This window comes from Antrostomus carolinensis, unplaced genomic scaffold (assembly GCF_000700745.2).
Source record: "Antrostomus carolinensis isolate BGI_N321 unplaced genomic scaffold, ASM70074v2 scaffold3766, whole genome shotgun sequence".
NCBI classification, from domain to species: domain Eukaryota; kingdom Metazoa; phylum Chordata; class Aves; order Caprimulgiformes; family Caprimulgidae; genus Antrostomus; species Antrostomus carolinensis.
Genome location: NW_010323783.1, coordinates 7,695 through 23,258, shown reverse-complemented (window position 1 = coordinate 23,258; position 15,564 = coordinate 7,695). Strand labels below are relative to the sequence as shown.

Here is a 15,564-nt window from a genome sequence, read left to right as displayed (position 1 = left end):
CACAGCCCACACATACTTCACAGAAAAATTCATTTCTGATAATCATTCAGTCAGCAGTTAAAGAACATATAAATGAGCAAACTGATTATCAGCTAATCAACCATCTTTACTGTAAGTACCATACTACTACCCTCTGCTGTCTTTTATTTCCATATGTAATATAAAGTTGAAAAGATGTTGAGAAATGCTGGGTTGTGTCTATATACTTGCAGAACCCTCAGCTACTCATTTGTTCTCTCTGAATTAACAATTACAATAAAAAGTAGAAAATTCAGCAATTTACTTTTTCATCTGCTTCTGGGGAGATGAAACAATGAATCAATCTTCAACAAATTCTTTAAAATTAAGGCTTTCTTAAGATAATAGCTCAAAAGAAAATACAAGTATATAAACTCAGAGTTCAGATAATCATTGTATCAAAACATGCATCATTCAAAGAATGGTGTTATGGAATCTGGGATATTTCCATCAGCACAGGACACAGAAGAAAGAAAATCACCCTTGGTAGATCCAATTGCATAAACACAACTTAAATAAGAATACAACTTCAAGTTCTGTATCACATCTAAACTGATATTCAGCCAAGAATAGTTGTCATAAACTCTTGCAATTACTACTAATGCTGTTGAACCTGAAGTAGATAGGACAAGTGGACACTAGATGAGGGTCTACCACCTGGGAATCCAGAAGGAGCTTCTTATGCAAAAAGAAATTGGACCTTCCCATTGTGAAACAAGAGAATATATAGAATGAATTAAAAAGCTTACAAAACAAGCAGAAGAAAAAAACCTCTCAAAATTGGAATATTCCAAATTAGCTATCATCTCAAATAATGAAGTCCATAACATCCAACATTCAATGTGGCCTCCATGCAAAAAACCTAGAAAACATACAACCTCCCCTTCTTTCCCCTGCCCCAGTCTCTCCAGTTTATAAACCCAACTAGTCCTGGGACAAGAAATGAGGCCACTATCGTGCAGCACTAGTCTGAAGAGTGGGAATTGGCATTCTTGCTGCTGCAAGATATAAAACCAGTTTTCTTGAAACTAAAACTCTCTGTTACATCAGGAAGAGCTGCAAAAGCAGCAGAGGGACTCTGCCACCTCAAAAAGAATCAGTAATGAGAAGTGTAAGAATTAAAATCTGAAGTCGCACAAGAAAGTATATTTATAATGAAAAGAAAGTGTATTTATAAAGTCTGCTGCCTTCAGGGGTTCTTCAACTTCTGTGGGTTGCATAAAAGGAAGAAAAAGTGCAAATACAAGAGTTGCTCAATCTCATTCAAAAAATCTCGGGAACATGAAGAGAGCTCTTCATTAAGGCTCTGTGTTCAGACTCCAAACTAAGTGGGGACTTGATTATTATATCCTGTGTGAACACCAGAACAGCTGGAAATTGCCAGCTACCCTGATTGTTTCTCTTCTTCCTTTCCCTCTCAATTTAGGCAACTTCAGTCACAGACAGATGAAGGTAGACAGTGAAAGACAGAAAAGCTTTGGTGGAATTACTCAAATGGGAATATAACAGTTTTATTTAATCTTTCCTGAAAGTTATGATCCCACTAAACCAGGAAAGATTTACTGTCTGTGGTGGTTGATTGAACTTGGGATTATTAAGCAGTAGAATACAAATAGGAAATAAAAGCATAAGCTAGAGAAAGACCACACATGAACACAAACTTTGCTGCTTTGTGACACTTCCTGCAGAAGAAATGACTGATGAGAGATTATAGCTTTGTTTTGACAAATATCAATCACACAAAGACACCAGGGCAGTTACACACTTCAGAGACTGGTGTCTGTAAGAATCATAACTGAAAAGATACCTAAATAATCACAAAGGAAATCAAGGAGTTTTACACATCGTTATGGAGTTGTACATGGGTTCATTTTACTATGTCATTCTTCATCACTTCTAAATCATTACTCAAATATGGTAGAGACTGGCACATTTCTGGTCTCAATGTGACAATTCTTCCATCTCTTTCCAATTCCTCATGGTCACACACTGCTGCCCTCAATTCCCCCCCTTACTTCTTTATTTATTTAAATTTTTAGGTTGAAGCACAGAAGTTCTAATGAGAGAACACTGTGAAGTTCCCAGAGCCTCCATCTCTCTTGAGATATTCTTCTGAAGTAAAGATCAGGGGAAGATGTAAATTGAAGCATTTCATGCACACACACGCACATATCAGTGTGTTAATATTTTCTCAATTCTCCTTGGGAAATTCTGATGGAAAAAAATAAGGAAGCAGCCTATAGGCAAGCTCTGCAAGAGTACTAAATAAGACTGTATTTTGCAATTAAGCATATGACAGTTTTGGTTAATGTAATAAAAATATATGGATTAATTTACAGTATGTGTACAGTATGAACAAGCCAAAACTCTCTCAGCTGCACATTATGAAGGCTCATGACAAACAGGCTGTCTGAAGTCCTATACTTTGTACATACCTGCTCTATCCCTGGGACAATCGCCTTGCCTTCTCTGACTCTGCCTTGCTTTCTTTTTAACAAGACAAACATCTCTCAAATATGCCATTTTCCAAAGCCAAACCATCACTACAATTAAAATCTATAACCCTACAACATTATCACTGTTGTTACTGCTGCAACTTTCCCTTCAGTGATGTTTCTAAACAACACAGATTTCAGGAGCAGTCTGACTGCACAGAAACACGGGGAATGTCAGGTGAAGTGAGTCTTTTCAGACACAAGCCATTCGTTTTCTTTAGCAATTTGTTCCTCTAGTGTTAACCACTTGGTCGAATCAAGTGAAGACAGAAAGCAAGAGTCAGGAATCGGTCTCGCAACTATTGCTTCTGCACTTCAAGAAGGTGATCGTGGAAAGCCGGTGTATTCTTCCAACACACTTCCAGATACAAAACCCTCCTTATTTGTGAGTTTTGTACAACCCTGAGAACATCACCAGGCTTTCCATAAAGAGCAGTGACAAATAATGTCTGACTGCACACTCGGGCATAGGAGGAAGCTGATTCTTTATTCTGTATGTTCTGCTTCACCTACCACATAAGATGCAAGAAAGAATAAGGAAAACACTCTTGTTTTTAAAGTCTCATGCTCCACCAGAGTTCAACAATCAGTGAAATTTTTTCCTAGCCTCCAGCAAACTTCATCCCCTTTAAGAACATATTGAATTATTCCTGCCACTATTTATAGTTCTGCCTATAATTTGTTACATGAATTGAAACTCTTTCTGCTCAGCTGATCTGTTATACCTTCTGCATGCTTGGTGAAGAGAGGATTATTCGGTTAAATCAGTGTATCATGGACCGACGTCACCAATGGCTGATGAGGAGGATCGCTGCTGCTTAGACAACACGTAGCTATTGTGTTACCTGAAAGGTTGTATTTAACATTCTCTTTGCAAACAAAGTAGCTGTTACACAGGGTTTTTTATCATCTCTCTGACTTGTCACAGTAAAGAAACAAAGCCACAAGTGTTATGACCTCTAGCTTCTCCTTCCAGGGAAGGTGACAGGACAGAAAGTAGGATTAGAAGAAAAACTTGGGAAACATAATACTACTTTTTCTTGCATTCACTTCATATTTTTAGAAAATTAATTTGCTAGCATCTTATACCCTGAAAAACATCAACCAGTGGTTTAGGTATTTTTAACAAGAGCCAAGTGCAAGACATAGCTACTAGTCTCAAAACCAAAGGTAGTAAGCAGATAGGATGAGTAGGGGACATGCTAAGTAAACTTCTCCCTCTGCTTGAATTGCAGTATCTCAGTTCCCTGCTCATCAGGCTAACAGGTATTCTGGTCTCAATCTCTCCCTTTAAAGTTTTCCACTAGGCACAGAATAATTTACTGAAGCAAAAGGCTAGTAAGGGAGTAAGCTAACGCTGCAGGCCAGGCATCCAGGCAGTAACCTGGGATGTTTAATGGTTCATAGAACCATAGAACCACAGAATGTTGTGAGCTGGAAGGGACCCACAAGGATCATTGAGTCCAACTCCTGTCCCTGCACAGGACAAGCCCAAGATTCAGACCATGTCCCTGAGGGTACATGTTGGCCAAATGCTTCTGGAATCTTGTCAGCCCTGGTACCATGAGCACCTCCCTGGGGAGCCTGTTCCAGTGCTCCACCACCCTCTGCCTCAAGAACCTTTTCCTAATGTCCAACCTAAACCTCCACGGCACATCTTCCTGCCATTTCCCCTGGTCCCATCATTGGTGGCCAGAGAGAAGAGATCAGGACCTGCCCCTCCTCTTCCCCTTGGGAGGAAGTTCTAGACCCCCATGAGATCTCCTCTCAGTGTCCTCTTCTCCAGGCTGAACAAACCAAGCGACTTCAGCCTCTTCTCATACACCTTCCTCTCTACGCCCTTCACCAATTTTGTGGGCTCCTCTAGACACTCTCCAGTAGCTTTAGATCCTTTTCATCCTGTGGTGCCCAAAACTGCACCCAGTACTTGAGGTGAGGTCACCCTAGTGCACAGCAGAGCAGCTCATTGTGACCATCACCTCACGGAGCCGTCTGAGGAATCCCTAGTTGTCCTCTAATCCTCAGAAGAAGACAGGTGGATTAGCAGAATCAGAAAATACCAACAGAATTCCCAAAAGAAAATGTAAGTTTTAAGCCCTCTTGAGGAGAAGAGGGAATTTGAATTTGGGAACCTCATATTCTGTGCATTATCCACCACTCGGCCACAAGAACAGTTATGAAAGCCTCCCCAGAAAACAGTGTTGGGAATATAACCTCTCCAGCAAGATTTTTCCCAGCTGAAATTCTTCTATAATTTTAAGATGGTCAAGACTACAATTCCAGCAAATAAGCTATTCACAGGAAAATCCCTACCTAGCTTTTAAAGCAAGTAAAAGCACCTAATGGCATGCCTAACATAACCCACTTTCTGTCATTACCCCCAGACCATTTACCTGTGGTCTGAGTAGGATAAAAATAATTCTGTAACTAAAAATCCCAAAAGCAATTTAAAGATTATTAACGGGCAAGGCACTTCCTTAAGATTCACCTTCAACTTCTCATAGAAAATAATTTTACCCTTTTTTTTTTTGTTTGCTTGCTTTAGTTTAAGTCAAGAAATGTTGTAGCACTGCTGGGCACTGTTAAATAGGTGCCAGGAGTTTTCAGTTCTTCCATATTGATTCCAAACTAAAAAAAGCCCATCAAGGTATAAAGTATTCTATTCAAAAGTAGATCCCATTCATACCATCAAAAAAATTCACTTTGCTTGAAGATTATGAACGCTACGTTGCATTTTCTTCACAGAAAAACCAGACTTATCCCAAGGGGGACAGGGCACTGAATGGTTTTCTATACTTTTTACCTTCTAACTTAATGCAACTCTCCTTTTAACAAAGCAACCAGGTATCTTGGGATATCCTAAGATATCTGTGCTGGCACACGGGATAATTTAAACAACAAACTATATGCCCCATGTTATGACTAATCAGTTTCCTTGGAGAGTTATTCAATGTGGTTTTCACTGATCCATGACTGTAAGCTATCCTAGGTCCTTCAGCAAACCTGGGCTAAAAAAAGGGAAGAAAAAAAAAAGGGGGGGGACAAAAAAAAAGGAACCCATAGAAGAGAAGACTAATAATAAAAAAAAAATCCTCAGAGATCTGAGTAAGATGCCACCAGTAACTCAAAAGACTAAATTAAATTTAAATATTAACCCTTGAAAGGGGATTTATGATTCCTAAAGAATTCAACTATACCCATTTAAAGGTGTCCCCTCTTCTCAAGTTTATAAAGATTTCTCTTTTTCCTCCTTCACATTCTCAAAGCCTAAATCAAACACAACTTCTAGCTCTCTGCAAGACAAGACAAGCAAGTCTGATGCTTCATCTGCTTCACAGATTATTTTGCAGATGTGAACACAGTGTGCTGGGTGATTCCAGTTCCAGTCCCACAGCGTGAGCACTAAGCAGAACAGCACACAATTATTACTATGAATATGTTAGAGAGCCCACACCATCCTGCCCTTAGAAATTCCTTGCCTGTGACCACCAGTTTTGTTGGGTTGTTATTATCGTTACTGGGTTATTATGTATTATTGCATTTTGGAAGAATAAAAAGTCTTTTTCTTTCTGTGAAGGGGTTTTTTTTCAAATCTCAGAGACAATCTAATTTAAGGTTATACATTCATTCAGAAGTGACTGCTAATGAAAAAAGCATGCACTACTTTACCTTTTCACTGTTCTTGTATTTTTCCCAGCTTTTCAGCATCTTAAGCCATTTTGTAGTTCTTTCAATTTCAAGGTGCTTTTGCTGAAAAGAAATTAAAATTTTTTAATCTTTTCAAAATTAATACATTTAAAATTATTTATGTTTTTCTAAAAATACTGAGAAAGTTTAACATAGCATCATCAAATTTTATCGAGTCATCTCAGAACAGCAACAAAGAGTAACTTCAGTTCACTTAAAACATTAAAAAAAGACAGCCAACCAAGCAGAAATCCTTATTGTCAGCACTATGTACAGAATTGTATTTCTTAAGAGGAGTTTAAGAACGAGACTTATAAAAGTTTCTTCTCCACATATTTTTGGCAAATACAAAAAAACTTCAATTTCTTTTTATGCTCAGCAAATTTTCAGGCAAATAATTTCTGCAGCAAGCTTCTTAAAAGTTAGTTGACTCTGAAATTATGCTCTTCTTTACCCAGAATTACCCTAAACATAATTAGCTACTGTTTTCCAGTGAACACACAAATCGTCCTTTCTTAAAAGGTACAAAGTTAAAAAGGCACAAAGTACATAAACAAGATCAAGTGCACGCAAGAGTGACTGTGCAGTAGCAGAAGTGGGAATAAGCTCTAATTCTGGACATTAAAAGCTAGAAAGTCTTGTTATAATTCTCATTCCTGGCTTGGTACACTTTTACCTAAATGGCCCTATATCTTAACATTAAGGATTTCTTCCAAAGGTAAGATCTACTTGCTTAAATTATATTCTTGACAGGAATATTTCAGTAACAAGTTGATAAAATGAGAATTCAAAACAAACCCCATCTGCTCAAAATAAATAGTTACATTAAGTATTATAACATGTAACACAATAAATTTGTTCATTCCACACATTATTTATTTCATGTACAGCTTTAAAAGCACGGGACAACCCTACCACCTTAAAGATTGCTACTCTGCCTATGAAAACCTTGCTACAGTTGCCATCAACTTTCTCAATTTGAGAACCATACAAGCACTTGGATTGAGCTATTTTAGTGCCTGGAATTTCAAGGTACTTTGGCTCTTTCACAGCCAAAAGTCTGTATTTTGTTGGCTCCAATGATAAGAAGATTTTAGTATGTATTTTTACATGCTGTAAACTAGGCAAGGTGTCTCTGATTATACTACAAAGTTATTAACAGTTATTAACTGTCTTTTATTAAATATTTTTTAACTACACTATTTTGACTCATGAATTCATAATACTTTGGAGCTGAGGATCAGCACTGGAAAAGCTAAAGCAGAAAAATGTCTGTGTGTGGCTATTGCTTTCTCTTCGAAGATGAATACAAACAAATATATTCAGGTTTTTTGTAAAGGACAGCCCCTCTACCTCCAACTTCAAATCCAGGCCTTAATAAAGACAGGAAGGATATTCTGTTTCACATGGTTAGTGATGCAACCTGGTAACAATGTAAGAGTTTAATTTCAAAGCTCTGCAGGATACTGAAAACATTAATACTTTTATTAACTCCATCTGAAATGTGGGAGAAAAGTATAAAAGAAAATTTTTGCTTATTGTCTCAATAGAATTCTAATTTTACTTCTAGTTTTTATTCATCAGAATTTGTGCATTCTTTCTTAGCTATCAATGCAAAACAATGGGCAAAGGACATCTTTAATCCAGGAGCCCAAAGCCTTGCACTTGCAGAAGGCGACTGTTCAGGACCACTCCCATCATGATTCAGCCTGTGAAGCATCCTGTAAGTCAGCTGGCTTTTGGTTTTTTAAGTAATTTTTATTTGAATCCAACTAATGTAAGCCTGATATAAGCATAAGAAAGTTATGGGGAAAGAAGTGCCTCTACTCTTTCAACCTTAACTTACCTAACTAGTCATGTTGCAATCAACTGCCCACACTCTTGTTCAGGTTCCATGCTGTATATCACAACCACTGGGGTTTAGTTTTGTTTTGGGGTTTTTTTGTTGTTTGGGGGTTTTTTCTATTATTTAAAACATTTTTCTTAAGAGTTTGGTTAGAGGAGAACTGTAGAAAAACTACTGCTCCCCAGATTTCATGGGTTTCACCACACTGTTTTTGATTCTCCACCACACTCAAACTCTTTAAGAAATAAGCATTTTTAACATCTCTTAAAGCAGATGTTCTCTAGACATAGTTTAGATTGCAGGAGTAACATTGCTATCAAGTCAGGAAAGGTCTCTGCCCTCAACAGGTTGTTCAGATAATTGGTACGAAAAATAAAACCCTATCTGCTCCCGCAGTCTTTTTGTTTGGACGTTTGATCTACTTTCAAGATTTTGGGTCCTTGGAGCCAGAAGCTCACTTCAATTGTACGCTTGTTCAAGCTTTTATGTCTTCTGTGTCAATTTATCCCAGTTCTCAAGTGATGCTACTGTAGTCAAAATAGCAATTATTTCTGTGTTCAGCTGTTGAAAACTTTCGGCTATTTTTTGCCCCCAGTCTGAATTACGTTCACTTTCATGTCTAACAGGTGCAACACTGAAAACACGGGTAGATCTGACACAGCTCATTGCAGAGCAGAGGGAAGCTGCTGCTGCTGTTCTTTCAGGCAACTTCCATGGAGCTGTCACCAAATAAATAAATAAATCCATTTATTTGTCTTCTGAGTACATTTTACACTTTGAAGCACTTTTGCCATTGGGAATAACAGATTCCCTAAATGAAGCAGAGAAGGTTTCTTACTCTCATGTCAGTAAATAATACACTACTGAAAGCAAAAAGCATGAAGATAAGTTGGCAAGCATCCATCTTCTGAGCAGCACTCTACCTTCCTGGAAAGCAAGTGCACTAGAGCTGAGGCTTAAAGCAATGCTTTAGCAGAAGCCTCAGACAGAACCAGAACTCCTTGAACTGTTCCCTGGAGAATTTATAATCAAGTAAACCAAAGACAAAACCAAACAAACTGAAAATGACTTACTAAACATTTCATAGCACTTCAAAAACAAGAGTCAGACACAGACTCCAGATTTCCTGAGGTCAGTTCTCTGTCTACTTTTCTCCTCTAGATGATCTTTCTTCCTCTAGTTTTATCTTAGATGTGCTGGATGATTCAGCTGAAGGTTAAGTAATTCATAATGTAGAACAATGATTCAATGCATTTAAAGCACCAAACGCCCAACAAGGTAACAAAGCATCAAAATTAGTCTGCACTCACAGTAATAATGCCTATTCTAAAAAGTATTATGCATGTAAATACACACACACAAATACACAAACAGAAAACCCAGCTTAAGCTTTACACTAAAATGTATGCATGTAAATACACACACACAAATACACACACAGAAAACCCAGCTTAAGCTTTACACTAGAATGTATATGAAGAATAGACATTCAAAATTCACAAGGATACACAACCCTTTACATAAGTTGCAAACAAAATGAAAATATGACTTAAGAATATTTTTTTTAAATTCATAAGTAAGGCAAAAGGAAACCATAAATACTGCCAAGTGACTTTAAAAGATATTGCACAGAAAGCTTTTAGTCTTAGCCTACATTAACATGACACATTAATTATCCTATGAATGGTATCTTAAAAATTGTAAAGATTCAAACATTGCTGACAGAAGACAGATAAACCTCAAACCAGCAGAGGTCAGGATATCATCATGAGTATAACCAGGAGTCTAATACAGGAGCATTACTGTAGGATTATAAAAAGACACTGGATTTGCAATTTAACGTTGATTCAATAAATACAGTTTCTATGCTGGTATTTTTTCTGAGGCAGCATGAATACAATACAGGACAGAGAACTGAGACGCTATTTTCCCCCAATAATTTAAGGCTGACTACAAAGCCACAGTGAATCAGAGCTTCAGAACACATACACCACAATAATTGCAAGCTGTCTAATATTTATGCTCAAAGACTCACCACCCTGCTGTGTTCTTCTGATGGAAATGAAATTATATATACACTCACCATGTTATTAAATGTAATGAAATATGGCAGGAAAATGCAACTATTTCAGGCTGCACACGCAGAAACACACAGGAACCAACATAAAAGAGACTCAGACGCTCCCTTATTTTACGAGAAGTGTTTCTTACCAGCCCCATCCTGAAGCTCCAAGTAATTCATTTTCAGAAGCACTGCTGCTCTTAACATTTGGGGAGTTAACCTGCCTTAGAACAAGTCATTCCACCCCTTTTCCACGCACTCTACTGATTTGTGCAGCCAAGAGGACTAACTTTAAAAACTTACAGCTTTAAATATTTTATCTTGAGTTTTCTGATGAAGATCAATATGGACAAACAAGAAGGATCTGATCTAATCTTGGAGATAACAACCAGCCTGACAGACCATGGGGAAATACAAACGGTAACTAGGCCCAGACAAGTAGAAATTCAGTTCCCAATGAATTTAATAAAAGCTTTACACATTCCCAAAACACCAGTTCCCAAACTTCTCCTCCAGTATCCTCCAGCAGCAGAAGGATTTCTGAACTAGGGCCAGCACCAGCTGCTGACAGGCCTGGCATGTCCAGAGCACACCTGGCTCGTCATCTCAGCATTACAAGTTTTAGTGGCAGCCAGGATATTTGTCACCATTTGCCAAACTAGAAAAGCACGCTACACTCCTCAGGGGATGGCAACATGCACCTCAGCATCAAAGCCACCACCTGCCTTGGACAATCCATCCACCCAGCACAGCTGATGACAGCTCATGACATAGAGACAACAGCTCTTGCTCTTTCAGGGCAGAGCCAGGTGAGATCTCAAGTAGCTCTGTTTCCTTTACGAGGTCATATAATGGGTGAGGAAAACTCATGTCTCACTGCAACTAGTAAATGTGAGATCGCGTGGGCCCCAAGGGATGTGTGGAGGAGTTAACACGGCCTCAAGGACCACAGTCCTTATGGGAATTAGAACACGGTTCTTTGGGAATGCAAATCACTAAAATGCTTCATCTCCTCATTTCACAATGATTTATAATTTAAAAGTTGTGTATCTGTAACTGTTTACTTCCTAATCAAAAAACTGGAAGACACTGGACTTACCTTTTCTATTGCTGCATCATGGACAGGAAGCTCCTCTGGACTGAAAACAAAGACAAAGCTCACATTATTCTTGGTTAATTTGGGCACAAAATCATTTCTGTATAGGTTCTTACATATAATCATTTACAGTAGCAGTATGTAGTGAAAAGAAAAGAAGAATTCTGAATGAAGACAATGACACACAAAACCCTTTGGAGTTTATTTTTTAAACTCAGTAAAACTCACAATATTTTAAGTACAGAACCAGAACTGTTAAAATCTTAAATCTTCTAAATCAAAGATGGTTGCATAGCTTCAAAAGACAAGGACTTCACAGAAAGTTTATTTTTCTTTTAGTAAAAGCAGCCTGTGCTGTACAACTGAACTGAAACCCAAGTGATTTTTTGGTTTTGTTTATAAGACCATACTACTGTTAGCTGAAATACCCCTATAGAAGTTTCCTCCTTTACTACTGTGCCCTGTTGAAAGCCATTGGCACTTTGCTTGACTTAACAGAGTTAACTTCCATTTTCTCCAAACTCTACAAAACTCACTGTGAGTAATAGGGAGAGGGTGGTAAAAAAAAAAATAAATCATTTTTATTACTAGGTATCTAATTAATATTTAAAAAATCATTCCTTTCACTTCTTAGCCTAACTCTAAAAAGGCAGGTTATGAATTGAAAACTTGAAAAGCAGCCTTTGAAGAGAGATATTTTCAGTCTTTCCATTATTTTAGTTTTATTCTGGGGGCTCTAACTTCTGGTTTTCTCATCAAAGAAACTTGTGTTTTTCTTATCAAAAGAAACCGGACCACTTTGATACCAAATGAGCCTGCCTTCCTTTGCCTGCATCATCTGCAGCTTCTGAAAACACAGCAGCTCATCTGTAAGCAGCGAGGCTCCCCTTTTCTGCTCTACAGATCAGATAAATAACACACCCAACAAAATCCTGTTTAAAAGGCACTAGAAAGCAGGCACTATGTTAAACCCTGTAAAAAAAAAATCCTACTGAGTCTTGATACTATGAAAAAATTCCTACTCACATCATTACAGCTTTCTATAGCGAGGACATTATAAACCCCAGTATTTTAGACCTGTATCAAACCTGTGCAAGGGTAAAAAAACCACTGGGAAAGGCTACAAAAAGTAGTTGCTGCTGTTGTCAATGTAAGAACAGTCTGATGCAAAATGCTCCAATTATATTTGATCTCATTTATTTCATTTAAAAGATGCAGTTTCAGATTCAGAAGTTACATTTGAATAATGAAATACGTTGCAATTACTTCATCTAACGGAAAAGCTCGCTCCAATCAACACCTTTTTGGAGACCACACGCACAAGTTAAGGTTTCCAGCACACAGCTTGGAAACTCATTTAAAAACCACAAGAGTGTTTTTCTTTTGAACAGCATTGCAAAAAGCATAATCCGTTCATTTAGAAGCACTCTCCAAGTATCTAAAAGTTTTCTTGAAGAACAACATCAAAACCCAAAAAATCCTGAAAGAACATCTGTCTAACACACAAGAAATAGTATATATTCAGTGCTACAAGAGGTTGTGAGTGCTATAAAATCAGAGTATTGTGCACATTCCCATATAACTAAATTAACAAACTGAAAGTAAGCCCTTTGTATGCCAAATATTGCCTCAAAATTAAGCTTATTTGAACAGAAGTAAAAAAAAAAAAATAGCAAAGGGGAAGAAAAAAATTCAATGTGATAATCTGCTTGGAGTTGTTGTGTTGTTTTGGCTGGTTTTAAGTACAAAGATTGCTAAGCCTTTCAAATGTCACTTAAAATTTTCAGCTCTTTAGCAACCCCTTCTTCTCTCCTCACACCAAATTCCTGGATCACCTCCTCAGCTGCAGGCCCTGTCTACCTCCACCAGAAGCACCAGTCTCGGGTGCGTAGCAGCCTCGTTCTCTGCGGCCCGACACCATCACAGAAGCAGCTGGCAGCAAACACAAGATTCATCTTCCCCCAGTGCCACCAGCAGCGTGCAAGACACGGATCTGACAGCTCCACATCCCCACGGACTCACGGCGGACACAGCTACTCTTCTGCTCAACTGGGACCACTTGACAGCTTATCTTCACATTTGCTAATCCGGCAGGGAAGCTAATCACACAAAAGATTAATCAAATCTCATTATCTCACAAAGTGAGGATGAATCGCAACCATTTCTTAATAAATTGTTCTTTGCTAATTTTGCAAGTTCCCATCAATCTACCAAGGCACAGCTAAGAAGCAGACACTGTATTCCCTCACTAAATTAATCCAGCAGCAAATTTATGACCAAGTTCCTTGTTATTTATTTAGCTACAGAGCTGTGCACTAATACCACAGCCCTGTCCATTCGAAGCACTGAAATTCCACAGGAGCACATTAAGCCAACCCCATATTTTTATTCCCCGAGATGCTGCTGACAGCTGAGCACCAGGAAAACAGGGCAGAAGCTGAGTGAATCGCCCCGGGCTGCTCAGTAACTCACTGGACTGGAACGAAGCTGTTCCTGGAGATCTTCCTCTCAATTAACTAGACTGCATTAACTACGCCCATGTACTCACACAGATAATATTCAAATCTATCCTGCAAGGACTGAGGGAAAGACATAGGGCAAACAAACTCTCTCAACCCCCTAAAGATATTTTAAATAAACACATTTCCATTTAGTGTATGTGTCTTCTATGCAGAAGCACCTTATAGATTTTTTTTTTTTCTAAAAAGGGTTAAGTGAGATCAGACACAAAATCAACTTATATCTATTAATCAATTTAATTTTACTGTACTGTCTTTTTTTTTTCCTTTATAATGAGTATTCCCCTTCCGTCCCCAGTCTAGCCAATCTAATTTTGTTATATATACATTATTGCTTTAAAGTTGAATCTTCTTCCACTGTTCCTAGTCTATTCAAACTTGTATTTTTCGATGTTTTTTACCTGTGTACTTCACCAAGTAATAATGTGAAGTAGTAAACAGTATTAACATCATGTAGCCACTTCCTGCCCTAAGACAACTGCTTTCCTTTAATAGCCCAAGTAATATTCATTAAGGGGATACAGAGAAGAATAGGACTGACAAAGGTAATTAGCTTGGAACCACACAATACCTGAAACCCGAAAGTAGAGTCACAGAGACAGCTTTTAACTGAACTCATAAGGTCTCACTTAGCAGAAACAAAATCTTAGCACTCTATTGTCCACAATAAAGATCCAAACTAGGTAAATTCACCCATTTAATCAGGCAGGAATCAAGAATTATTCCATCTGGTCTGTACCTTTGCCCCAGGCATAAAGACCACAGCCTCACACCTGCAGGCTGGGCAGCCCACATGGCAACCCTTGGGTTAGTGGCTCAAGGGCTCTGAATGTCACTGCCAAGCAGCTCTGGTGTTACAGCATTAAGAGAAAGGTCTGAGGATGCTGTCTACAAGGTTTGGGAGCTGTAAAATGCTGGGACCAAATCTTAACTCCAATAAGGAGCAGGGTCCACATGAAGGCGTGCTGGGTTTCCTAGCAGAACGCTCCTCAAAGACATTTCACTGGGAGGAAATATTAGGCTGAAAGATTTGACTGGAACTCAGGACCTCTACCCATGGTCCTCACTGGTGGTGATCTGCAGCACCAGCCTGAATTCTTCTTCCTGTCTTTCAATCTGGACTATTACCACCTTCTGGTGAGGATTATAAGGCCTATAAACTCAAAGACACAGGATTTCACTTTGAAGAACAAGGACTTGACTGAAAATGTTTTTCTTTATTAGATTATAAGTGATGAATGGATTACACATCTTTAAATCCACCACAACGTCTAACACAGGTTTTCATTACTTTTTCAAGACAACTTAAAAGAAATATTAATCTTAAATGCAAAAATATCTGATGCTTCAGAACATTAAACATGCAGATCTATGGTTTTGACCATTAAGCTATGTGTTGTAATTAGCCTCCTCGAGTAGCAGTGGTGGTTTAAATAAATTGAAAAGTCTCAGACTTAACAAGCTTACAGTCACCGACCCACTGCGGCTGTTTAAATCAGTCTTCTTTAAACATTACTTTGATATATTTGTACAATATAAACAGAAGGAAAGACTTTCTCATATTAGTCACTAATCAGATTTATTCTTTTCCTACATTTATATTTAAATCCCAAATACGTTCCCTGCCAGCTCAAATCACAGCATTTTCCTCCTTCTAGTTTGGCTTAAATAAATTTAAGAGATGTAAAGTCTCCTCTATCATTTGCAGCTTCAGTTGAGGATGGAAGATGTTTAGTGAAATTATCAGCCATCTCGATAGGTTGGATAATACCAGAACTGTAAATTCCAGAGGATCAATTCAACTCTTCATGTTCCAAGCTGTATAAGCCCTGACACTCAAT

At 38.1% G+C, this 15,564-nt stretch overlaps 1 protein-coding gene across 1 annotated transcript in view; it reads right to left on the bottom strand.

The window, feature by feature from the left end:
• USP6NL (USP6 N-terminal like) overlaps positions 1–13,159 on the bottom strand; it is a 51,344-nt gene extending 38,185 nt beyond the window's left edge. The window contains exons 1-3 of the mRNA XM_010170681.2: positions 13,065–13,159; positions 11,208–11,247; positions 6,183–6,263 (exon numbers count right to left, since the gene is read on the bottom strand). Coding sequence (XP_010168983.2) covers positions 6,183–6,263; positions 11,208–11,247; positions 13,065–13,159 — 216 coding nt within the window. The remainder of the gene's footprint in view (positions 1–6,182; positions 6,264–11,207; positions 11,248–13,064) is intronic.
• Between the last annotated feature and the right edge of the window lie 2,405 nt (positions 13,160–15,564).